Below are 25,860 nucleotides of genomic sequence, written 5' to 3'. Positions count from 1 at the left end.
AGAGAGAAGGGGGCAGATGATTGAGACCAGGCAGACTCATCACCCAGTGAAGGGGGCGGTCCCCAGCAGGAATCCAGCTCCAGGGAGAGAGGCTGAGACCTGCCATAGACTCATCATATGCTAGGACGGTACTGGCCCACAAATCCTCTGTCAAGCGCTGGTATATCTCATTCCACCCACACACCCAGCCTCACCCCTGAGCCTCTCCATGGCATGTGCCCAGGGCTTACCTGTCTGCCCCCGGCATTGCACCCTGCAATACCCTCTCCCTGTCCCTCTGAGCTAGGCCCAGGGCAGGGCTGGGTTGCCAGCACCTTGCAGTCCCCATGTATCCCAGAGGACACCTTCTCCACCCATTTAACCACCCCACTGTGGCAACAATTCCCACCAGCACCAGCTGCCCTCTGGTAGGCACAGCAGCATGTATGTGGGAATTCCCATGTGCATGCACACACATGTATGTATGTCACACACATGTGAAGCAGTCACTAGGGGCACAAAGCGATGCTCTCACTGTAGGGGCTGCAGATTGGAGGAATGGGGGAGGCCTCCCATAGCATAGGGTGATTTGGGGGTGTCTGGGACAGAGGTGACCTTGCTGTCAGAGTCTCAGCAGGGGGCTGCTCTAGCCATGGGGATGGGGAGTTTGGAGGGGCACAGCACTTGGCCCCCTCCCTGCAGCCCCCCTGCACTTCCCCACGGCCCTGCTCTGCAGGGCCCAGCCATCCCCCATCCCATGTGCCATCTCTGTCCTCTGGACTGACCACTCTCCCTTCACCTCCCTCAGCCATTAGCCTTAAGATGCTTAGGAGCCCCAAATCCCTGCTCAGCTTAGCCCACAGCGCCTCCCTCCCTGCTGGAGACAAGTTCAGCCACACATGAAGCCATGGCATGGTGGGGGCCAGGGCTGGCTCTGTGTGGGGGACCTGCCCTAACTCCACAGCCCAGCCCAGGGCTGGAGCCCTAGAAACTGGGATTCAATGTGTATTCCCAGGCAGTGGTACATCAGACCCATGGGCCCTGTAGTAAGAGGAGGCCCTTGGTATCAGAGGCCTGGTATGAGGCCTGAGGCCTAAACTAAAGTAATGGTCAAGACTTTGCTAACATAAAGCAAAGTTAAGCTGTGAGCCAGAGGCCGGCCCTGCTCACAGAAGCTGGCAAGGAAAGGGCTGATGCTGCAAGAAGATACGTACCTAAAAGGTACTGAACACTAGATATCAGAACATTCACATACTTGCACATTCCACTCAAATAACAAGGAACAGGCTGACCCATCCCAATGACAGGGGCAAAAGGGTAATATGATGGATAGAGTTGTTTTGATCGAACCAACATGTACAAGGTGAGAGACGGCACCTTACTACGTAAAGGGGTTGTACCTTGCTACGTAGAGGGGTTGCACCTCATAGGTCAGGAGTGATGTGTAACTTGTTTGTACCTGTGTATAAGAATGCATCTCTGGGGCAGTGTCCTTGTCCGGCCGAGGGGGCAGTGGAAAGTCCCGCCACTGACTGAGCCGGGTCCATTGCCAAGAGGCACTTTCTCGTAGTATGCCCTGAATTAGACTAAGAAATCTACAGGGAACTGCAATTGTGTCCAAGGTCGCAATAAACCTAGTCGACATGACTTTGCATCTTACTAGACTCTCTGGTTATTGGGGGTTCTCGTCGGGTCTTCTGTGTCAGCTATCTTCGAAGAGCTGGGGCAGCACACAAAGGGAATACACACATGCAGCCGAGTGATATCAACATTGGAGAAAGCAGAGCACCACACTGGTAGCACTCTGACAACAGGCCCCTCCAGCCCCATACCTACTTCCCTGCCATCCCTGGTCCCACCCATGGGCCCCTCCAGTCAGGTATTCCCCCCACGTGCTGCCACCCCAGTCATAGCAATGGGCCCTTCAGTCAGGTATCCCCCATCCCTACTGCCCTGGTTACACCCATGGGCCCCTCCAGTCAGGTATCCCCCACTTGTTGCCACCACTGGTTTCACCCACAGCCCCTCAAGATAGGTATCCCGCTTCTAAGAGTCTCCTAATGCAATTCTACTCCATGTGACCTACTCCAACGCATTGCAACATGGTGCAATTAAATGTGACAGCCTCCATCTCAATTCATCTACTTCCGCTGTCCCCCTAGTGCAGTGCAGCCCCTTGCATTTCAAGGAAATGCTGCTCATTGCATGCAACTCTAGCCAGTGAAATGAAATGCAGCAGAGTGCTTTCTGCTTCAACGCAACTGCATCATTGTGAGTTCAATCCTTGAGGGGGCCATTTAGGGGTCTGGGGCAAAAATCTGTCTGGGGATTGGTCCTGCTTTGAGCAGGGGTTGGACTAGCTGACCTCCTGAGGTCCCTTCCAACCCTGATAGTCTATGACTCTATAACACAGAGCCAAAATGCTCTTCTCATTTAGGGCTTGAACCTTTGGGGAGCTGAGTAGTTGAGGGTGCCTGGTAGCTCGCAGGTTCAAAGCTATACATTATGCTGTCCTATAGCAGCCCCTTGTGGCCTAGGACAGCTCTCCAGGCTCCTTGCCTCAGTTTCCCTATATGTATTGAGAATAATCCAGTTATACCCAGACTCTTTAAGAACAATAGTCCCCCTTTCTTAGGGCTAATTAATTCAAATTAACCAGCTACCCTCTTTAAGTTCAGGGCTTCCCAGCCCTCCTTCTTGGGACTGGGCGATTTCAGTCCTGGTCTGCCTGGCCTGCCCTCAGATTCAGGGGGTTTCACAAGCCCTCCCCGCTGGGGCTGTGTCCCAGCTGAGCTCTTCCTCTCCATCTGAGCAAATCTCCCCTTTCCTGGGCTTGGAGCTTCCTCTTGAGTCATCTGGCCAGTCACTGTTCAGTTTCTTGATCCTCCCCAGGTGGGTCTAAACTCCAAACCTTGTTTGTGCTGGATGGGAGAGGGTGGAGTTTTGCTGTGCCCACTCTTCAAAGCTCCTGGTCCTAGGCCCTTCAAGGAGTAATGGTTTGGGATGGTCCATTACCTTCCCCCTTTGTGACACTCTGTACCCTAAAGCAATACCCTGGCACCCCCATATTTACTATGGTGATATGATTATTATATGTTTTGTACAAAGTATGCCTTGTAAGGTATCATTCTAAAAGTCTTGACCTGTTGAACATTAATATCCTGTTGGATTGCATGTGTTATCGTTGTATGGGAAGTTATGAAGTTTTGCTATGTGTGTGTTACTGAAATGTGTTGTGAAGTTGGAAACACCCCCAACCAGTCTTTCAGGTACAGAAACTATAAAAAAAAGGGGAAGTGACATCATCACTTGGCCTCACTTCCCCTACAACTCAACACCTGGAAACATGTCTGGAGAACAAAGACTGAACTGGGGAGGTGGTTCCAGGCTGGAAAGGAAAACCCCAGCTTGTGTATTAAGGAACTAGACCATCAGGGTGAGACACTGCTTGATTCAAATCCTGTCTAGTTTATAGAGCTCAGGTTGTGATTTTACTTTTATTTCTTAGGTAACCGACTTTGATCTCTATGCTTACTACTTATAATCATGTAAAATCTATCTTTTTGTAGTTAATCAATCTGTTTTATATTTTACCTTAAACAGTGTGTTTTGGTTGAAGTGCTTGGGAAATCTGCTCAGTGAACAAAAGCTGGTGCATGTCCTCTCCACATTGAGGGAGGGGCAGACTGGGTAATAAACTTACACCGGTCAGGCTTCTGACCAGGGCAAGACAGTACAGCCCTGGGGTCCTAGGCTGGGGGAATTGACTGGAGCCTCTCAATTGCTAGTTTATAAGCGGCTAGGAGAAGCATTCATATAACTGAGTTGGGTGTGTCCCTGCCTGTGGATGGCTGTGTAAGTGCAGTACCTGGAGAGGTTTTAGCTAGTCACAGCTAGTGAGAGGGAGCCTAGGTTGGTATGCCAGGGTACCCCAGATCCAGGTTGCACCTGGGGAACCTGTCACACCCACCCAGACACTAACTGCTCCCTGGGACCAATTTCCTCTTTCCTAATGGTCACTTCCATTATTTTTCCAGCCTTCATCTGCTGTCCCCAGACATATGGAATCAGGGTATATGGCCTCCCAAACTATCCCCTCTGGCCTTAAAGGCCAGTACATTGTTACAAAAAGCTTCCATGGAACGGATGCAGTGACATCACTGAGATTATACAGAGTCATCCAGAGGAGAACTTGGCCCTGTGTGAATTCCAGTGAAATTAACTGCACTCCAGATTGAGACACTGCAGTGCAATTCAGCTGAATGCAACGCAGTTCTGTGCTGTCACGCCAGCTTTAATGCAGTTCTCTTCGGTGTGTTGCACAGTAGTGCAATGTAATTCAATGCAACACATCCTCCAAGTTTGGCACAGCTTATGACTCCCATTTGTGTGCAATACAATCCAGGGCAATCCTCCCCAGTGCAAGGCAGCAGCCACCTGCATGGCAACAGCTGTGCAGAACTGCATTTTCCATTCCCTGCTAAAGAGGGACCCATCGCTAAACCTTCCTAGGCCCCTTTAAGAGCAGGCCTGGCCCACCCAGTACATCACTAGAGGCAGCTATTACAGATCCAGGAGCTTAGGGCTGGGCTACAGAGTAAGAAGGAGAAGCAGCAGGATAGGCTAGAGTCCCTGTCATGCACCCTCTGCCTACAACTCCCATGCTGCAAAGGGGCAGGATGCTGATTTAACCATTTAGTGTGGCATGCTCCTGCAAGCAGCAATAACATAGCCCCTGACAATCAGGTGGCTTATTTTGGAGGGGATTTGGGCTGAACCCCAAAGTTCTGGGGTTGTAGTATTTATGCAAATAAACATTGGGAAGGGAGGCATTGTTAGCCATGGTTCCACTAATAACTGTTTCTGAACACCCATGGTGTATCATAACCACTAAAAAGGAATAGAGTACATAGCACTCTGCCAGAGCTAGGTGCTCTCAGGAGAGGACCTCAAAGCACACAATGAAAATTCATTAGTAAAGGTTTGCCAGTCTCCTGCAAGTGCTATTATCCTTCTTCTACAGAGGGGAGAAACTGAGGCAGTGGCAAAGCCAGGAATATAGAATGCCTCTGATCCTACTGTTTGTTGTGGGAGTGGAGCAGGGTCTCAATCAACTCGCACTCCCTGCTCTAGCCCACTAGAGCACTTTCCCTTCCCAGTGCCAGGACTAGAACCCCTAGGTCCTCCTGTTCTAACCCACTAAAAAATCCCCCTCCCTCCTGTGTTTGAGATGAAATTTTGCCCTGGATGATTTCTGGTTTGTTCTAAAGATGGTAGTGTAGGATTTCTTGGGTTTGGTGGGTGGACCCCCCATGAGATGCAATTGTCCAGCCTCACCAGCTGGGACTGAGACCCCTTTATTCCATCTCTGGTGTCCAATCTCCCTTGTCATTTATTTTGAAAGCCCCTGTCTGAAGTAGCACAGAGGAAATCAGGTTGTAATCATGTCAGATTCAAATGATGAATGCTAATGTTCCCAGCGCTGGGGATGGGCGCTCTCCGACTGCAAGGCCAAAACCTCCTTACATGCGTGACTTGAAGCTATCAGAAACCTTGCACACACTCTGTTCGGGGAATGTCCTCATGCAATAATATGAGCAGCCTGCGGTGCAAGTGACACTACAACTGCGTGAGGAGCTCTGCTGGCACCTGTGAACAATTCCTCCTGCAACAGGGCAAGCAATTCCTGCAATAACTGAGCGACCCCTAGTGCAAACGTGTGAGCACTTCCCAGTGCAGCTGCACAGCTCCTGCTGCCTCCTGTGCATATGGGCCCCAGTGGCGGCTGCAGTCATGTCACTTGAGCAACACCCTGGTGCACCAATGTGGGCAATTCCTCGTGGAGGTGCAAAAGGTGTGAGCCGTAGGAGCAACCCCTAGTGCAACTGAGCACTACCTGCTGAGCGCCTCCCAGTCCAGCCGGGAGCGCGCTGTGCCTTTAAACTGGGCCGAGTCCTGCTCTCAGCCCAGCCAATGGCCGCTGGGGGTGACATCATCCTACAGCAATGACGCAGGTTCTATTTTTAAGGGACCAATGGGTTGGCCGGAAGGGCGTCACGTGGCCCGGAGAGGTTACTTAATGTCAGCCTAATGAACGGTGCAGCATCAAAGAGAGGCAGGGGAGGCTGCTGCCTGGGGAGGGGGGGGCCTTGCGGGACCAGGGGGTTGGCGCTGCCTGGGCCGGGATCCCATGCACCGAGCTGGGGAGCTGCTGCATCCGAGCCCCTGACCTCGGCCCCAAGCCATCGGCTGCTCCCTGGATCCGCACAGGCCGAGCTGCAGAGGGGCGCGGGAGCTGGTCCGTGAGGCTGCAGGCATCCCCGGTGGGGCAGCCCCCAGGAAGAGGAGACGAGCCGCGCACCTCACCTTAGCTTCCCCACTGCGTTGCGGGGCGGGGGCCTCGGGTTGTTTTTGCAAGGCCCGGTTGCACTTGGCTCTGGGGAGGGGGACAAGAAGGGAGGAGGCCTCGGTCTCTGCATTGCAACAAGGGCAGGCTTCGCAACGGGGGCTGTTATTTATTTAATTTGCTTGACTGTTTACGAGCTTCCCAGCAGGGCAGAGTGTTGGGCAGGGAGTCATGGTAAGATGAGTCCAGCGTCTCTCCAGAGCCCTGACCCTGCCACCTGAGGAAGGCAGCAGGGAGGGGGGCAGGTGTGGGAGTGACCCCCAGTCTTTTCCCCCCTACACAGAGAGCTCTTGCTTTCAGTGCAACTGGCCGTAGGTTGGGGGATGCAACTTGGTACAGAATGACCCATCCGCTGCATCGGTGGCTATCTCCCCCCTGTGCTCCCCAAACCTATCGCAGGTGACCCTGTCGGAGATGATTATATGACTGGCGACCCTCCTTTTTCCCCTCCCAGGACACACATTTCTTCCTTCCTTTTCCGACCCTCGGATCCTGGCCACATCAGAGAGAGACCGGAATCTCCTTCCAGTTTTTTATAGTAGGGTTACATTTTCGGGTGTGTGTGTGTGTGTGTGTGTGAAATCCTAGATCTGTTACATTTTGGCTTAAATATTGTGGCTTGCCTCTCTCTCCAAAGGGACAGAAGCTGCCTAGGTAAAGGGCAGAGGGGATTGAGCTACTTACGGCATCCTTAAGCCATAAGCTTTGTCAGTGAATGGAAGATAGAGTGTGTGTATTATTTATTTGGTGCATGGGTTTGATTTTTTTTTAAAGGGTAAAGTCTTCCATTTAGTTTGCAAACCAAGCTGGGTAGCTGTGGGCACAGTGCTGTAAAAAGCATTTAAATTTCTATTCCCCATAGTGACAGCAGGGTGGGGAACTGCAGTCTTGTCATTTTAGCAACTTCCCCCTTTATAAAGTTTTTGCTGCTTGGATGGGGGTGGCAGGTCAGATTGGTGTGTGCAATTTACTACGTTGCTGCTAAATTCAGGGGTTGGTGTTGCATCATTGCTTTGGCTTGGGGGTTGAGGAAGCTGAAAGCAAATGAACTTAGGGAAGTGTCTAGTTTTGGAAGAGATGGTTTACAAATGTGTCTTTTAAAATCTAGTCTTAAATCAGAGAGAGCACAGTCTGGTTGGCATTGAATGCACTAATACTTAGGGGTTTGCAAAAAAGGATAGGGGTTTTGCTGCTAGAATTGCCCCCTAAAATTTATCCTACAGTCACCAAAGTTTGAAGGGAGCTGGTTTCAAATCCTTGTTGGCTTCTGATTCGTCAGGGTCACTACTAGGGGGAGAGGTGTCTGAACTGAGCTGCCTGATTCATTCCCCCTTGGAGACACGTTGGGAAGAGAAACTTGGAATTCAGAGTAAAAACTCTTTGCTTTCCAAATGCACCAGGAACTTACCTTAATCCATGCTTGAGGAACTGCCTGGATTTCAGCCGAACTTGTCCTCTGCATCGGGCTGCCCCTGGAATAAATAGGCGATCCCCCACCCCTGCCATTGTAGCCAAGTGGGGGACAGGTGTTTGTGTGGGGAGGAGAATACCTCCTGCAAAGATTCATGCCAAAGCAGGTGTCTAGTCGGGTCTGAAACTTTGAATGTACCTGTGGACCTAAAGTAAGGCTCCAGGCCTGGAATCCTCTTGGAAATCGGAAACTGGACGATCACCCACACCCTGCCCTGGGGTGCGAAGGGGAGCTGTGTTGGATACGTGCTGCCCTCTTGCCATGGGGCGCATGCTGAGGATGCGAGTAGCTTATATTCCTGCCATGTTGGACACCTCTCCAGAGTGCTAACGGGCACTGCTTTACCCAGCATCCTCTTGGCTTAGACAGAGTGGCCCTGTCTATTGGAGGAGAGGAGCCAAGTAGCTCTGAAAGCTGCCCCCACCTGCGAACATGGAGACCAAGCTGCCCCCTGCTGGCACCCCCACCAGCCCCTCATCCCCAGGGATGTCGCCTGTCCCCCCTCCTGATAAAGTGGACGGTTTCTCCCGGCGCTCCCTGCGCCGCTCCCGTCAGCGCCGCTCTCACAGCTCGTCCCAGTTCCGGTACCAGAGCAACCAACAGGAGCTGACACCCCTGCCCTTGCTGAAAGGTGAGTGTCACACAACTGGTGGGGCTGGGAGTGGGACTCTTGGGTTCTGTCCCAGCTCTGGGAGGGGAGTGGGGTCTAGTTGTTGGAGTAGGAGGTTCGGAGTCAGGAGTCCTGGATTCTCTTCAACTCTGGACAAGTGCCTCCTATGCCTCAGTTTCCCCATCTCTGAGAGGTGGGGATTTCTGCTCTATCTGCTTGAGGGATTACACTGATATTTGCACAGGGCTTGACCCATACAGCAGGTCAGGGAATGTTCAGTGTGAGCTGAGACTGTCATTTCCTGTCTGTCCTTAGCCCTGTGTTCCCTTGTCACCCCCGCCCTGTCATGCACAGCCAGACCTGGGCTTTCAGTGCCTTAGTGTTATCCTGCCCTTGGTGATTCCAAACAGCACCCCATCCCCAGTGTCACCCTGTACAGGGGTCATGGGTGCTCTGGGGCTAACTGATCTCGGGCGTTGTTAATGTAGGGTTTTCTAGGAGTCCTGGTGCTGTCTGTACTGGGTTTGTTATGGCACAGTCTTCTTGGGAGCATCAAGCCTGGCTTTGTTTTTGTAGGGTTGCCTGTGAGTGCTGGGCTTTGTAATTGTAGGGTCTCCTGGGAATCCTGGGGGCTGCTGCTAACTGTGCTGTAGGTCCTTTAGTGAAGCTAGGCCAGGTTTGTTGGAGGGTCGTGCTGATTTTGTTGGTGGGTCACATGGGAGCTCTGGGCCTGGTTTGTTTGTTTGTAGGGCTGTGTGGTAGTTCTGGGCTTGTGGTGGTGGGGTTACTTGGCAACGCTGGTTCCGGTCTGAGCTTGGCTCTGCTGCCATGTGTTCCCTGCCTGCTCCTGCAAAGAGGGAAGTGGCTGGAACCCCTTAGTCACCACACCCCTCCCTCTTGCCTTTAGCCCTTCTTGGCCCAGTGACTCAGCCACCCTGCATGACCCAACAGGCCCCTGGGAAATGAGGCAGCCCCATGAGGACTGGCTTAGAACCAACCACAGGGTGGGGGACTGGCTGCTCAGGGGGCGGGGAATGGGATGTTGGCACCAGTTCCCATCCAGGCTGAGTTACTGGGACATCACTGACCTCTGATGCCCATTTGGTTGCCCACAGCATGAGATGAATTTGCCAAGTCCCAGCTGGGCTCCAAGCAGGACATGTGGCTGCACTGCACAGCCAGTGCCCTTGGGACACAGAGCAGGGCTGAGCTGGACTGGTCCTATCCTGTTAGTTTCCAGTCTGCAATGGCAGGGGTGTGATGCTGATGCCCTGCTGATGCCTCCCCTAACAGCACTGGCAGCTCCTTGAGCCCTCCATGCCCTTACTTCAAACCTTCCCTATCCTTACTTCTGTGGGAATCTCCAGGCCCTGGCCTGCCGGACACTCCCAATCGCCTTAGCGTCCCATAGGGGAGTCAGACTTGGGAGGAGCCCTGGTATGGAAGTTAGGGATGGAGGGAGGATCTTTTGGGGTCTCGCACCATCGTTCAAGCCCTTAGTGGGGGGCAGGCCCACCTTGGGCAGGGAGGTGTCCCCTAGGGGCCACTGCTCCCTAGTTGTCTAGTGCTTGTCATGTGTACAAGCTGTCATGCTGCATCAGACCCATGGGCCCATCTAGTCTGGCCTAGTATCTAGACTTCACTTCCTGAGCTGGGGATAAAACTCTAGAGTCCTAACTTCCACTCCCCCCCCCCCCAGCTCTAACCAGTGGACCCCTCTCAGAGCTGGGAATAGAAGCCTGACTCTCAGCTCCCAACCCCCACCCCGCTAGACCCCCTCCCCCCTCAGTACAATGCTGGGTGTTTGCTTGGTTTCTCTAAGTGCCTTTTGGAGCCAGCAGCCAAATTGATGCTGAGTGTCTCCCTGGGAACCTTCCCAGATACAGATATGCACTGGCTCTCTCAGTGGCTGGGGGGAGGGGGGGTTATGTATGTGGGAGCTCAGGGTTGCAAGTCAGCATGAAGAATGGTTTGCAGTTGACTTCAGACACCAGTCTGGTATAACTGACCTGGCCATGCGTGTACCTGGGTTTGATTTGCCATGACGCTCGTGGGCCCTTCTGAGCCAACTTCAAGCAGGCTGGGGTCAGTGTGCAGCCGGCCTTCGCACCTGGGGCCAGCGAGAGGCTCCCCCATGCTGTGGCCAGAGACAGTGTGACAACTCGCTGGCGATAGCCCTCCGACCAGATTGGATGGTGGGCTGAGGGCTTTGCCGCAGATTGGCTTGGCAAGCTCCACATCCGCTAAGAAGCACTGGGCTAGGGTAGCAGGTGGGCTGTGGGTTGGGATAGAGGGACCCCAGCAGAGCTCCATGCATGTGCGAGCTCAGCTCTGCAATAGCGAGAAGCTCTTTAAGCTCCAGAGATTTAAAAACGCAGTGTGGGATTTGGCTTCCCGCACGACTGCTGCCTGAGTTGAGGGATCCCTTGGGTCTTCCACAGATCGTGTCCTCACCCCCACACTGTGATCCCTGCCCTGTAGGCTTCTCTGTGTTCAGAGTTGCCTGGAGGCTGGTGCTGCTAGCTGCATGGGGCTGTCACTGGGGGCTTAGGTGAGACCTGGAAGGGAGTGGGACTGAATGGCCTTCCCCTCTAGGGGGCCCTGGCTCAGGTCTGGCCCCAGGGTAGGGGAACTGGCTGGCTCAGGGGTGGGGAATGGGACATGAGGCCTTTCCCCTTCAGGGGCCACCAGCTCCGCTGCTTGGTGGCCTCTGCCTGGAGTGAATTTGTCAAGTCTCAGTCTGGTTCGAAGCTGGGAGGTCAGGGGAGTTTGTGCCACCCATCTGTCTGCACCTTCAGTGGCTGAGGCCCTGGTGGTGAATTCAGCCTCCCTTCCCTTAACCCCCCCCCCCTGCTCCAGTGTTCAGCATCCCCCAGTGTCTGACTTAAAGATCTCGCCTGTCAATCCTTACCCCCGCCCCCATGCCAGCTGTGCCCCTGGTATCTTCCTGTGGGGTGGGGGCAGAGCTCGAGGGCAAGGAGGCTCTGGTGGCAGAATTTGGAGGTAGGGGAGATGTGCTCCATCTGTGTCCAGCCTGGAGGTGCAGGTGAATTTCTGTAGGCCTGTTTTATTGGGTCTCCTGTTTCTCTCCCTGCCCAGAATGGAACATGAGGCACCAGAGCTGCCTGGCAGGCAGGGAGGGAGGTGAACGCTGGGGACTTCAGGGACAGGACGCTGCCTTGCTTGTGTCTGGGGGAGCAGGGGCTTCTGCTGGGGCTAGATCATGGGTCCTGGGGAGCCAAGTTCTCTCTCTTGGCTTCAGGGGACCATGTCCCAGCTGTGTCTCTGGCTGGGGCTGCCTCCTGTGCTGCTGTCTCCACCTGGAGGCAGGAAATTGCCTGCCTTGGGAGACAGCCCTGGGAGGAATATGGGCATCCTCTCTCCTCCTCCCCCACATCTGGCCTTATGCTCTTCCCCCCCCCCCCCACCCTTTCCCAGGGCTCTGGATGCTGTTGCTTCCTCTCAGATCTCTGCTGCCGTGGAGATGGGTCCTGTGGGGCTTGCTACCCGCTGGCCTCCCTGAGGAGAGCACCAGGAGTGGGCTTGCTGAGCCAACTCACTGCTGCTCCTCAGTCCTGACCCACGGGCACCCCTGGCTCTGCTGCTGATGCATCTCAGTCTCACCCTGCAGCACCCTCTACTGTGTCAAACTCCGTGTTCGTCTTTCCTGCCCCAGATGCACCTCCCCTGGCCTAGTGCTTGTCATGAGTGGCCAGTGCCTATATTCACACCCAAGTCCATGGAGGCAAAAGGCCAGTCTTGCAGCAGTGCCTCCCAGTATCCCACCTGCCTAACCAGGACCCCACCTCCAGGTCTCCCCACTCTTATCCCAGCCTCATGTGCCCTAGCTGTGCTTCCACATGTTGCTGGAATACTGAGGGGGTCACAGGCAGGGGCTGTGCCAGTCCCAGCTTGGTGGCCACTTGCTGGGGTGGGGGTGGGAGCTGCCTGTTCTTGCTGATCAAAGCTGGCGCCAGTGCCATCTCCCCAGAGAGCTGTCGGGGCTGAGTAGTGTCTGGAGTTCAGAGTGAAACCTAGATGTGGGGCTGGGGAGGGGCTCTGATGTGTGGAGAACAAGGGGTGTGGAATCCGAGATCATCTGTTCAGAGTTTACCGGAGCTTTGCTAGATTCCCCACCCCATGTCTGCCCCACTCTTTTTAGGGAGACTCTATGCTGAGCCAGTGGCTGGGAGGGCTGTAATCTGAGCATTGAGGGAGGTGCACTGGGGCGACTTTCCCTGCTGGCCCCCAAAGAAAATCCATGGGAGTGCGTTAAGAAAACCAGAGACAGGCCTGGCAGTTTTACTGCAGGGTCCCTGTCTGTCTTGGTGCTCCCTGCTGCACACCAGGTCTCGGTGGCTGTAGGGGCAGGTTGAGTGGGGTCTAGTGGTTAGAGCACTAGGACTCCGGGGTTCTGTTTCTGGCTCTGCCACTGACCATAAGCAAGTCTCTTCCCCTCTCTGTGTCTCAGTTTCTCCCTCCCATCCTGTACTTTTTGAGTGAGGTCTTCAGGGCAGGGACTCTCTCTTGAAAGTGTCTGTTCAGTGCCCAGCTTGACAGGCCCCTGATCTTGGAGGGATTGGGGCTCTCTGCAGTGCTATCGTCAGACCCATAATTATTCTGGTTCTTGGTCCATTGGATTATCTGATTTCATAATGAGGATGCTACACAGAATACTGGATTGGCACTCAGGGTGCTTGGGTTCTATTCCTGGCTTTACCACTGGCCTCCTGGGTGACTTCAGACGAGTCCCTTCCCTGCTCTGTGCCTCAGTCTCCCCATCTGTAAAATGGAGATAATGATGCTGACCCCCTTTGTGAAGTACTTTGAGATCTATGGGTGAAAAGTGCTAGAGAAGAGCTGGGGATTATTACCCTGTCTCCCTCAGCAGGAATCTGAACTGATTTGCTTTTCAAGGCACTTTGAGCATCCAAGAAGGAATCCCTGGTTTAATCTGTGGGTTCATACAGGTATAAATCCCAGCTCAGGTAGACATACATGGGCTAGTTCTGCTTGAGCAGGAGCCTAAAAATAGCAGCATGGCTGCAGTGGCTTGGGCTGGCTGCCCTAGTACGTGCTCAGGGAGTCGGGCAGTATTGTACTCGCTTGGCTAGTCCAGGCTGCCACTGCTGTTGCACTGCTATCTTGCTAGCTCAAGCTCTGTCTACCTGAGTTGGGGAGCACACTCTGAGCTGCTGTGTAGGTGTGCCCTGTGTCACAGCTCCTCCAAGAAAGTCACTAATGGTGGCTAGAAATGGTGTGTGCATCCCATCCTGAGGTGACGTGTTCCCAGTCAGTATGGGGATAGTTGAAACCCCTCCCTCTCCCCCATTACTGGGTTTTCGATTTTTGTTGCCTCTCTAATCTCCCTGAGAATTTCATCATCCTGGTCCGGGGGGTCAGCACTATAGTCCTACTGCTATACTCTTATTATTCAAGCATGACATTTTTATCCCTAGAGATTCTGTGGGACAGTTTGATTAATTTAAGGACTGTACTATCTGTCTATCACATATAGTGCCACTCTTCCACCAGCACAACCTACTGTCATTCCTGGATATTTCCCGGTTACTGTAGTGTCCCATTGATTATCACCAGTTCACCACGTTTCTGTGATGCCTATTCTATCAATATCCTCGTTCAATACAAGGCACTTGAGTTCATCCTTTCTGGCCTTAGAATCTGTGACCCTGAATCACCACAAAACCCAGTGTGGAACTTCTTCATTGGCATTAACCAGGCCTTGGATTGTTAATTATTTGCACCTAGGAACCCTAGTCATGGACCATGGCCCCATTGCGTTAGATGCTGTACAGACACAGAGCAAAGACTATCCCTGCTGTAACGGTAACATGGGAAGGGATCAGCTTGATGTGAATGGATCTCTCATGCCAAAGGGATTTGCTGACAGAGAGACACCCCTGGGGAGAGCTCCCTAGAGTAGGGACTGTGGTGATTCTCTACAACCCCCCAGCGCAGTGAATTGGCTTGGGGTTTACCTTCTCTTTGGCTGTTCTCCCAGGGTTAGGGCTAAGCCCCCTCACCCATCCACCTAGGATTGAACCACTTCATGCTGGGGGCGGATGTTTGCTCAGTGCTGACTCCCCTTTCCTTAGATGTGGCAGTGCTGAACCCCCTCCCCTGTGGGAGTTGTACCCCTTCATGCTGGTGGCATGCTCAGTGTTGCACCCCAGCCATGTGGGAATGTACCATTTTATGCTGGGGAGGATGCAGTCCATGTGGGATTGTACCCCTTTACACTAGGGGTGCATGCTTGGTTCTGAACCCCCAGCCCACAGTGGATTGTACCACTGTCCAGTGAGGAGGTGTGGTGTTGGGGCCAAGCCACCAGACCCACATGGGATTGTATCACTTTGTGGGGGGTGGGGGTCAATGTCAGGCTAAGTGTAAGTCCGTGTGGGATTGTACCACTTTTCCCATGGGGGGTTCGTCGTCAGGGCTAAACCTCTAATCCATGTGTGGGTTTGTACCACTTTGCGGCGGGGGGGTGTCCTTGGTGCTGATGCCCCCTTTCCCCAGACGTGGCGGTGGCGGAGCTGCACGAGCTGCTGTGCAAGAAGCTCCAGCAGTGCTGCGTGCTCTTCGATTTTCTGGACTGCGTGGCCGACCTCAAGGGCAAGGAGATCAAGCGGGCGGCACTCAACGAGCTGGTGGAATGCGTGGCCACCAACCGTGGCGTCCTCATTGAGCCCGTCTACCCCGAGATCATCAAGATGGTGAGGGAGCAGGGCAGGGTGCCAGGAGGGAAATGGGGTCTGATGGGCTAGAGTAGGGGCTGGGAGCCAGGAGTCCTGGGAACAGAACCCAGCTCTGGGAGGGTAGAGGGATCTAGTGGGTTAGAGCAGGGATGGGGCTGGGAGCCAGGATTCCTGGGTTCTGTTCCCAGCTCTGGGAGGGTAGAGGGATCTAGTAGGTTAGAGCATGGGCAGGATTGGGAGCCAGGATTCCTGGGTTCTGTTCCCAGCTCTGGGAGGGTAGAGGGATCTAGTAGGTTAGAGCATGGGCAGGACTGGGAGCCAGGATTCCTGGGTTCTGTGCCTTTTTCCATTGCCTCTTTGAGCATTCTAGGTGGGACTGACTCAATGGAGAATGGGGGCTGGATTGGGGTGCAAGGGCTAGGTATGGGGGGGTCCCCAGGCCCAACTGACCCTCCCCACCTTCTAATCATGCCAGATCTCAGTCAACATCTTCCGGACGCTCCCACCCACTGAGAACCCTGAGTTTGACCCTGAAGAGGACGAACCCAATCTGGAGCCCTCCTGGCCCCATCTCCAGGTGAGAGACCCCTCAGAGAGCGTGTAGCGGGAGGGCAGAGGTCCGGTGCCACTGAGGGCTGTGGGATTTGATCCCATTGCTCAGAGAGGCAGCAGAATATAGTCACAGTTGGGGCTCCCGCCCAGAGTTGGCAGCACTCCCATCCAGTTGGCTGCAGGGCAGGGGTTGGGAGAGGGGCATGATTTCTAGCTCTGCGCCTGGGCGGAACTCCCTGCCATTCTTAAGGAGGATGCGTACTTATGGGCAGTGGAGCAGGGCTATGCCACAGAGTTGGGTCTCAAAGTGCTAGGATGAAAATACTGCCTGTGGTAGGGAGCCACCATGCATCCAGCAGTGGTCTCCATTCTCTCACTCAGCTGGTCTACGAGTTCTTCCTCCGCTTCCTGGAAAGCCCTGACTTCCAGCCCTCTGTGGCCAAGCGCTACGTCGACCAGAAATTCGTGCTGCTGGTGAGTGGTGCTTGGGAAAGTAGCTGTATTGGTGGGGGCTGAGGAATATTGCGGGAGTGGAAGATCATGAGGGGCTGCTGCTGTTGGGGTCTGTTACATCATGAGGACTCAGTGGGGTGGGGGTAATGGCTGCTTTGATTCCCCTCCCTCGATCTACATTCAACGGGGCTCTTGGCCTGGGTGATAGGAGCCTGGCTCCTAACTGGGGTGCAGCAAGTTTGTTGGCTCTTGGCCGGACTGGGCTCCAAACCTCCATCATGATGGGGCGCGTTGGCTGGCAGCAGACACACCCCCAGGACTGGACAGGCCCATTGGGAGCCCTACCCCCTGAGGTGGGTGCCTGGGGGGAGGGGGCTTCACCCATTGCAGCCGATCCTAGGCTGGGGAGGCAGGCAGGAGTCCCAGAGCACGGGTGGGTGGACATGCTTAGAGCAATTCTGGGATCTGGGTCGGTCCCGCACCTGGTGGGGGCAAACTAGTCATTGCACCTAGTGTCTGGGGTGGGGGAGAATGGGTCATTTGTGGGATATGAGGGTTTTGGGGGGTGGGGGGAGAGCTAACTCCCCCAGGGGATATTCAGGCTGGGTGTCAGGATGAAGGTTGGCAGGGAGGCAGGCTGCAAGATCATCTGTGTGACCCCTCTCCGCTGCCCCCCAGCTGCTGGAGCTGTTTGACAGTGAGGACCCGCGGGAGCGTGAGTATCTCAAGACCATCCTGCACCGGGTCTATGGCAAGTTCCTGGGGCTGCGTGCCTACATCCGCAAGCAGTGCAACAACATCTTCCTCCGGTGAGCCCCCCAGGCAGCGTGGAGCCTGCTATGGGGCAGAGGTCCCCTTCCAGCCAGTCTCAAGCCAGGTGCCCTGACCTAACCAAGGAGCATGGGTTGCCATGGCTCTCCAGGAAGTTCCTCCTGGAGAAGGTGGGACTTCCTGGGGATGATGATTTGTGGGCAGGGTTGGGATTCCCTGGCATACCTCTTTGGGGGGCAGAAGGTTGGGACTTCCTGGAAGTATGTCTCCAAAGCAGAAAGCCCCCCAATCCCGTTCTGGTTGGCAGGTGCTTGAGTTGTGTCCCTTGGTCTCAGAGATGGGGCAGGGCCCTGAATTCCACCACTTACCCAGGTCTCCCCCTGCCTTATGGGGGATGATGTGCCCTGAAGGGGCTCTGCCCCATATGCCCAGTATGTGGGGTGAGGCTGGGGAAATCACCCCCTAAATTTGACCATGGGGTTGGGGTGACCAGTAGAGGGTCACTGTGCCTCGGAGTGCCCATCAGGGAGCAGTGGACTGCCCAGGCTTTCTGGGAGTGTTCTCCAGTTGCTCGGGACTGAAGCTGGTGCTGAAGCCATGGGGGAAGTATTAGCCTACCCACAGCAGCCTCCCCTAGACCTCCCCGACTCCCCATTCCCTTCAGAATTCACAACACCTGTTTCCTCCCTACCACGCTGCTGGGCAGGACTGGCTCCTCCCCACACACACAAATGTATGGGGGTCCAAGGGGAGCACGCTCCAGTGCGGAGTTGAGGGTTAGTAAAGAGGCATTGGAGGCATTTTCATCTCTTGCCTCTCTCCCCTTCCCTCTCCCCAGGTTTATCTATGAGACGGAGCATTTCAATGGTGTGGCCGAGCTACTGGAAATCCTGGGCAGGTAACGGTTGAACCTGGGGGCAGGTAGGCGGGGGGGGGGGGGGGGGGGGGGGGGGGAGAGACGCCCAGTCTTACAGGCCCATGTTCTGTTTTCTGGGAGTCAATAGAGGGTGCCCCATAAGGATTCAGCCCTCCCCAGGGCATCCCCCACCAGTAACCATAGAGTAGCCACCAGGGCACCAGAGGGTGCTGGGATCTAGGGCCCCCCCATCCTACCACACCCCACAGCTTATCCCATCCCACTCCCAGATGGAGCCAGCACAGCTCCAGCCCCCCGTCAGCTGCTGGATCCTGATCTCCGTCCCCCCAGTTGTGTGTGTGTGTTTGTGTCACCACCTGTCTATCCTCCCTTTAACGTGCAGCATCATCAATGGCTTCGCCCTGCCCCTGAAGACAGAGCACAAGCACTTTCTGGTGCGGGTGCTGATCCCGCTGCACTCGGTCAAATCCCTCTCCATCTTCCATGCCCAGGTAAGTGCCACCTCCTTCTGGGAGTGGCCTTGAACTCTGACCTTTCACCTCCAGGTGAGATAAGGGGTCACCTCTAGGGGTGTGAGCTGCAGGAGTCTGCTTCTGAAATTGTGCAAGGAATAAGTGATCCCCAGGGAAGGGGACTGGGAATGGGATACAGGGCCTCTCCCCTGTAACAGGGTCTGACTCTCATCTGGGAGATTGAAGAGTGGCCTCAGTGGCCATGCCCTAGCGCAGCAGCAGTGTGGGGGACCCCTGTGCAGTTCTGCCAGGTCAGCGCTGCCTTTAGCCCCTCTGAGATTTGATTTCCCCTGCCCTCTACACCCACCTTGCAGGTGGAAGTTGCCTCACTACTGCCCCCTTGTGGCTGCCTTATGTCATAGCAGCATTGTTGGCCAAAGCTGGGACAGTGTCAGTTATAGATAGGGCCCTACCAAAATCATGGTCCATTTTGGTCAATTTCACGGTCATAGGATTTAAAAAATCATAAATTTCCTGATTTCAGCTATTTAAATCTGAAATTTCACAGTGTTGTAATTGGAGGGGTCCTGACACAAAAAGGAGTTGTGGGGGGGGTCGCAAGATTATTGGGGGGTGGGGGAGGTTGTGGCACTGCTACTCTTACTTCTGTGCTGCTGCTGGTGGCAGCGCTGCCTTCAGAGTGGGCAGCTGGAGAATGGTGGCTGCTGGCTCAGATCCCAGCTCTCAGCAGCAGCACAGAAGTAGGGATGCCAGGTATGGTATTGCCACCCTTACCTCTGCGCTGCTGCCTGCAGAGCTGGGCCCTCTGTCAGCAGCTGCCACTCTCCGGCCGCCCAACTCTGAAGGCAGCAGCACAGAAATAAGGGTGGCGTGGTATGGTATTGCCACCCTTACTTCTGCACTGCTGCTGGCGGGGCACTGCCTTCACAGCTGGGTGCCTGGCCAACAGCCACTGCTCTCTGGCCACCCAGCTCTGAAGGCAGTAGAGAAGTAAGGGTGCCAATACCATGACCCCCCCACTTAAATAATCTTGCAATCCCCCCCAACCCCTTTTGGGTCAGGACCCCCAATTTGAGAAACACTGGTCTCCCCCATGAAATCTATATAGTACGGGGTAAAAGCACACAAAAGATAAGATTTCATGGTGCGTGATGTGTTTTTCGTGGCTGTGAATTTGGAAGAGCCTTAGTCATGGACCCTGCTGATGAGAATCTGACCTCTTGGGGGTGGGGGAAATCTGTAGGTTGGGAGGGATCTCTGGGTCTGGTGCTGCACATGGGATGGGCATGGGGAGTGGACCCCCTGGGTTCTGGGGAGGTATCTAGGTGGTGGGGGAAGCCCTGTCTCAGATGCTTCCACCAACTGCTGATGGGATTTGAGCTCAATGGGCTAGGGAGGAATCTAGGGGGTGGGGACCAGTGTAGGGGATCCCTGTCTCTGATGCTGCCCCACTTCTCCTTGCAGCTGGCATACTGCGTGGTGCAATTCCTGGAAAAAGATGCCACCCTGACGGAGCATGTAAGTGCAGCCCCATGGTGGGGGATGGGATCCAGGGCCCAGCGGCTCTCCCCTCTAACCCTCTCATGTCCCCCCTTCCCTCAGGTGATCCGGGGACTGCTGAAATACTGGCCGAAGACCTGCACTCAGAAAGAGGTGGGGCTGGGGCTGGGCGGGGGGTCTGCTAGCTGGGGAACAGGCTGACATGGGGAACTGGAGGCTAGGGTTGTGGGGAGGAGCCTTGGTGGGGGGCATCTGTGCACTGCACAGGGGCCTAGAGGGATGGGGGGGGTGAAAGACTTGAGGGCACTGGATGAAGTAAAGACTGGGTATTGGGGGATTTGGGGGCAGGCACAGGGGGTGGCCATTGTTCAGGGGACACTTGTTGGGTGTGGGGAGACATGGTCTGTGGGGATCAGGGAGCACACAAGCTGGGGTGTGACCTGGGTGGGGTATTGAGGGTGCCTCTCCTAGCCTTGTAGCTCACAAGGGGAGCTCTGCCTCTCCCCACCCCCGGCAGGTGATGTTCCTGGGGGAGATTGAGGAGATCCTGGATGTGATTGAGCCCTCACAGTTTGTCAAGGTGCAGGAGCCGCTCTTCAAACAAATCGCACGCTGCATCTCCAGCCCCCACTTCCAGGTGTGTGCAGGCTGGGGGGGCGGGGCCTAGACCCTCATGAGTCTGGGGCTTCCCCCATCAGGGCTCTAGGACACCAAGGGTCACTGCCCCCAATTAGGGGCTGGGGAGGGGGTCCAGACTCAGCCAAGCTGGGATTCCCTGAGTCTGGGCTGGTCCTGCATCCTGGTTCCCCCACCCCAGTTTGGGGGCTGAGGGGGTCAGGGCTCCCTCCTCTGGCCAGGGTTGTTGGTGCTGAGGGACCCCTGGTTTCCTCAGGCCTGGGGTGCAGTCAAGACCCCCTGCTGGTGGGGATCAGACTTCCAGAGGGCAGCCCCCAGCACTGACCCCAGGTGGCGGAGGAGGTGAGTGGGGGTGGGAGGGTGCAGGGCTGTGCAGCCCCCAGGACTCAGCCTCTCTCCTTTGTCCCCAGGTGGCAGAGCGGGCTCTGTACTTCTGGAACAACGAATATATCCTGAGTCTGATTGAGGACAATTGCCACACGGTGCTGCCTGCCATCTTCGGCACCCTTTACCGGGTCTCCAAGGAACACTGGAACCAGTGAGTGTGTGAGGGACGTGTCTCAGCTGCCTGCGCCCTTTAGCCCCTGCAGGGCTCCGGGCACTGAGGATCCCTCCCCTCTGGGGAGTCTCTCCTCCTAGGGTCTCGCTGTTCCCCACAACCCCTCGCTTGCTGTGTAAGGAGCACGGGGTGGTTGCAGGGGGGTGTCTCAAGTGCATTGGGGAACTGGGGTGAGGAGCCTGGGCAGGAGGCTGTGGGGTGGGCATCTTGGCAAGCCCCATGATGCTTTGCAGGGCTGTGTGGGGTGAGCATTGTGGCAAGCACCAGGATGCATTATGGGCAGTGGTGGGTGGGTTCCCTGGGGCAGGGAATCCAACATAGGGCTGGCAGCTGAAGCCAGTCATGGTCTCACCTCTCCTCCCTCCCCTGTGCCCACAGGACAATAGTCTCCCTGGTCTACAACGTGCTCAAGACCTTCATGGAGATGAATGGGAAACTCTTTGATGAACTCACGGCCTCCTACAAGGTGGAGAAGCAGCAGTGAGTGAGGGCCAGGTGTTGGAGGGGATGTGGAGCATCCAGATGTTGGAGTGGGTGCCAGTCTCCTCCCCCCATGTCCTTAGGGCCAGCCCCCTCCATGCAGGAGTCCCTGGGGGATTCTGGGAGAGGAGGGCACTGCTGTCCAGTCATGTGACCTGCAGCCTGGCATTCCATAGGCCATACTTGTCGCGTAGCCCTTGCACAGGGTTGGGCTGGGAGCTGGGGAGTGAAGAGCCCCCAGCCAGTTTGGAGTAAGCGCCCCCAGCGGTGTGCAGAAGTGGGAGGCCAGGGGATGCTGCCGAGCTATTGTCCCCGCACAGTGCCCTCGGGTGGTGCTCACCTCATCTTGGCCTGGGTTTCCCAGTGGCTTCTCCAGAGCCCCTGTGAGGGTGTTTGACCACAGGTACTGCCTTGGGTTATTGGCGAGGGGCCAAGTTGCATGCTGCCTTCCCCCTCACTCTGCCACCCCGTCTCTGCAGGGAACTGAAGAAGGAAAAAGAGCGCCAGGAGCTGTGGAAGCAGCTGGACGAGCTTCAGCTGAAGAAGCTGCAGGGTCTGGAGGAGGCGCAAATGAACCGGATCAATCTCCAGCACAGCCTGGGCTTGCAGAGTGGCAATAAGAGTTAGAGAGGTGCCCAGCCAGCCGCCAGCCCCTCCCTGCCCAGCCTGTGCCAAATCAGAGCCAGCCCCTCCATGCTGCAGGAGCCCACGGCCCTCCAGCCATCACCATCCCATCCCACCAGGGACACGGATCCAAAACAGGACTGGAGGGGGGCACCCCTTCCTTGGCAATTGCACCCCACTTGGGCTGGCACTTCTCCCCATCACATCTCCATGGTGTACACTTAACACATCACCCCACGTGACCTCTGTGGGTCCTAGCTGGCACAGGGGCATGTTTTTAGGGGTAGCCCCAGTGCCCCCCATTCCTTGGGGGGTGCAGGGTCCAGCCTCAGCCCCTTGCCAAAGGGGCTGGGCCAGGCTACGTCTTGGGGTAGGAGCAGGATAGGGACACAATAGGCTGCAGGGGCACAGGACCTGTGGTGAAGGGGTCTCCAGGGCTGCTGGGGGCAGGGTGAGTTGCTGGTGATTCCTGCCTTGGCAATCAGCCTGTCTCAGCTGTTCTGGTCCAAGGAGCCACCTCTGTTTGGCATATGGGATATAACAAGGGATTAGATGGGGGACCCAGCTTAGCTCTCCCCAGTGCAAGCTGAACCCCCAGCCCCGCTGCCACACTGCAGTAGGTTGTGGCTGGCTCTGCTGTAGGGGCCGGATAGGGGGGCCCCCTGTGTTTCTTAAAGCAATAGACCCTCTTGTTACGTTAGGAGCCCTAGGTTGAAAGAGGAGAGGGAGTAGAGCCCCTTATGAGAGGCCAGGAGTTCAGTTTCTGCCCCCCTCCCCCTCTGCAGGATGGGTGTTATGCTAGTACAAATGGGCAGGGTCTTCTGATGAGCCTGGAGGTGGGGAGACTGAGCTGCTGTGATGGGAAGGACTCTGAAAAAGAGATCAGCTGAGCCTTGCATTGATCCTCCTCCATCTATCCCCTTGGCTCATTACTGCAGCCCCGAGGCAGATCCATCCCTCAGCCCTGGAGCCTGCTCCCCAAAATTTGGCAATTAGCTTAGTGGGGCACTCTCTGAGCTCCCTCTATTCATCAGTGCACCCCACTTCACTCCCCTACAGAAACAGCTTGGGTGAGATCTCCCCCCAGTACAGTGGGGCACCCCACAATCCTGATCCCATACATCAGCACACCCCACAATCCTTCCCTTATCTCCATCCCCATCTGTCTCCTGCACAAACAGCATGGGGGAGATTCCCCCCCAATATATCTGTGCACAATCCTGACTCCCCTGCACAAACATACTTTGGGGAGACTCCCCTGTCATACCCCCCCCCCACACACACACACCCTGATGGAATCCAGCCTTCTATGGGATCCTGTTTTCTCCCCCCCACACTCCACTGCTGCTCCAACAGTCAAATGTCACTAATTGGGGGCAGTGACCCTAACATGAATGCCCCGATAGCAGAGATGTAGGAGGGGGCTGTGTAGTGCCCTCAGGTACAGGACCAGCAGCCATGGATGTGACAGTTCAGAGGACAGAAGGGATTGTTAGTGGGGAGGCAGGAGGGGAGGGCCTGTTGTCAGCCACTATCTGATATTTTTTTTGGACATTGCTAAGGGATGGAGAGGGAAGCAGCTCGGGAACTGGACCTGGGGTCCATGGGTATGTGAGGGGTGAGTTACCCTTCCCTGGAGATGAGTGGTGGTGGAGAAAGGCAAGAAAGAGAGCAGCTTTATAGCCCTGCAAGGTTAATACCAATCTCCCCTGCCTCTTCCCCGCAATTCTCTTGGTTCAGCTCTTGCGGGTACATTCCTTCTTGCCATGACCCCTCCGCCCAGCAGCTGTCAGCTGCGACTGTCACTTTAAAAGTTTGCTTCCTCCCTTTTCAATTTCTGTTGGAAACTCTGTTCAAACCCTTCCCCCCCCCCCCCCCCCCCCCGATGGTGCACTCTATCCTGCAACATTCCCCCCCAGATGGTAGAGTCCATATACCCTCTCCCTGTTTAGATGGTATGGTCCATTTTGCTTCTTCCCCTTAGGGAATGATCAAGTTGAACCAACCCCTTTTCCAGCTTGGAGCCTTAATAGACAGTACCATCTGGGGAAATAAAGGGATGAGGCTGAAGATTACTATATGATGTGGTCTTTGAGTGGATTGTACCATCTGGAATTAATTGTTGCATATTTGGGGCTAAAGAGGGAGGGGTCTGCATAGGTACCACCATACGGAAGGGGGAGAAGGGTGTTGAATCGTCTGTACCATTTGGAAGGGCTGAATAGGCTGTGCTATCTCAGGAGAGGAGAGGGCTTTAGGACTGTTCCATTCTGGGAGCAGGGGGGAATTGTATAGATTAGCATTGCTGGGTTGGGGAAGTTAAACTTGACTGTTCCAACTCTAGCAGTTGGGAGGAGGGGGGGGACATAGACTGTACAGTGAAAGGGCGAGGGAGGTTGGACTTGGCATTCCAGCTCTGGGAAAGGTATGAGTGCATAGTTTCTATTATATTAAAGGGGGTGAGCTGGATGGAACCTGCCATTGCTGGGAGTGGGGCGGGGGGCAGTTTACTGCTCTGTCTCGCACTGAATCGACTATACCATTTGGCTGGGTGCATGGCAATGTATCTCATGGGTGGGAAGGAAGGGCCTGAATAGACTGTGCCATTTGAAGGGGGTGTTGAATAGACTTACCATCTTGGGGTATGGGGGTTGAAAAATGCTCCATTTCTAGTCATGCTGAGCCCATGCTCTTGCATCTCCACGGTCTTAATTTTCTTCCCATCTTCGAGTGCCGGCGCTGGCCAAAAGGCATCCCGGGTATCACATCGTGCCCTCAATACCAGGCATGACTTAAAATATTTTACAGTTCCCTGGGAGTTTTGTTATTTTTTAATTACTATTTTATTGGTGGGAGTAGTGGGATATTTTTAATTTAAACCTTAATTTATTTGTAGCAACTCACGCCATACGGTGACTGTAGTAACCGGGTGCACAATTGTTGTCTCTTAGATACAGCGGCGACGTAGTTACCGTGAGAGGAATTGGGGTTGGGAATGGACACCAGGGGTTATTTTTGAGGGAGGAGGAATTCGGGGGGAGGGGTTGAGTAAAAAAACAAGAAGTTAAATGACTATATTTAAAATAATTTGGTTTAAAGCTGCCCTCCCTCTTCCTCTCCCCCCTCCCTCCTTATTTTCGTTTGCTGGATAAGTCTGTATTCAATAAAGAGATAATTTCATGTCACTGGGCTGTGCAGATTCCATTCACAAAGTGTTAGGCTGTGAAGGTGGGAGAAGGGGCATGTAGGTGGGGGCTGGGAGTTAGGACACCTGGGTTCTTTTTGCAGTCACTGACTTGTTCTGTGACCTTGGGCAGGTTGCAGATTACTGGGTTGTTCTCTTGGTATGTAAAATGCACTCACCACAGCCTGTGGCAGAGTTAATTGCTGGGCTGCAGTAGATGAGGGCAAAGTATTAACTCTCTCATTGGGCAAAGAGAGAGATACAAGAGTTGAAAAGCAGGGTGGGAAGAGCACTAGGCTTTCCCCACCCAAAATTTGCCGTAGAACTCAGGACTCCTGGTAACCAGCCCTCCCCTCCCCCCAGCCTTCAAAATTGGTGACTGGGCTGTGACTCAGGGGAATCTGTATATTAGCAGGATATGGAGTTTGATGGGTAGAGGATGCTAGTGGTCCCCTCTGTTGGGGGAGGGGCAGACCTATGGAGTTCAGAGCTTGCTCTTAAATTCTTCTGCAGGGGATGAAAGCAAGAAGGCCAGCCATGCTCGCTGTGCCCTGGGGCTGAGTGCT

The 25,860-nt window shown here is 54.8% G+C and overlaps 1 protein-coding gene across 5 annotated transcripts; it reads left to right on the top strand.

Annotated features, from left to right (window-relative positions):
- Window positions 1-3,300: 3,300 nt before the first annotated feature.
- PPP2R5B (protein phosphatase 2 regulatory subunit B'beta) lies at window positions 3,301-25,295 on the top strand. Of its 5 annotated transcripts, none has more exons than XM_045023087.1 (14): window positions 3,301-3,415; window positions 7,786-8,487; window positions 15,007-15,203; window positions 15,661-15,762; window positions 16,119-16,211; window positions 16,869-16,999; window positions 17,800-17,859; window positions 18,221-18,329; window positions 19,776-19,829; window positions 19,914-19,964; window positions 20,329-20,448; window positions 20,858-20,985; window positions 21,385-21,486; window positions 21,966-25,295. In XM_045023087.1, the coding sequence occupies exons 2-14, from the start codon at window positions 8,289-8,291 to the stop codon at window positions 22,111-22,113; spliced, it is 1,494 nt and encodes a 497-aa protein (XP_044879022.1). In that variant the 5' UTR covers window positions 3,301-3,415; window positions 7,786-8,288; the 3' UTR covers window positions 22,114-25,295. The 5 variants fall into 5 exon arrangements, with proteins under 5 accessions (XP_044879022.1, XP_044879021.1, XP_044879019.1 ...); XM_045023086.1 differs by having other exon boundaries at window positions 3,304-3,415; window positions 7,665-8,487; XM_045023084.1 differs by having other exon boundaries at window positions 3,399-3,415; window positions 6,840-8,487.
- Window positions 25,296-25,860: the final 565 nt, after the last annotated feature.

The sequence above is a fragment of the Mauremys mutica genome, chromosome 7 (genome assembly GCF_020497125.1).
Source record: "Mauremys mutica isolate MM-2020 ecotype Southern chromosome 7, ASM2049712v1, whole genome shotgun sequence".
Taxonomy (NCBI): Eukaryota; Metazoa; Chordata; order Testudines; family Geoemydidae; genus Mauremys; species Mauremys mutica.
Note: the sequence above shows the minus strand (reverse complement) of the source record. Positions and strands in the feature narration are given on the sequence as shown.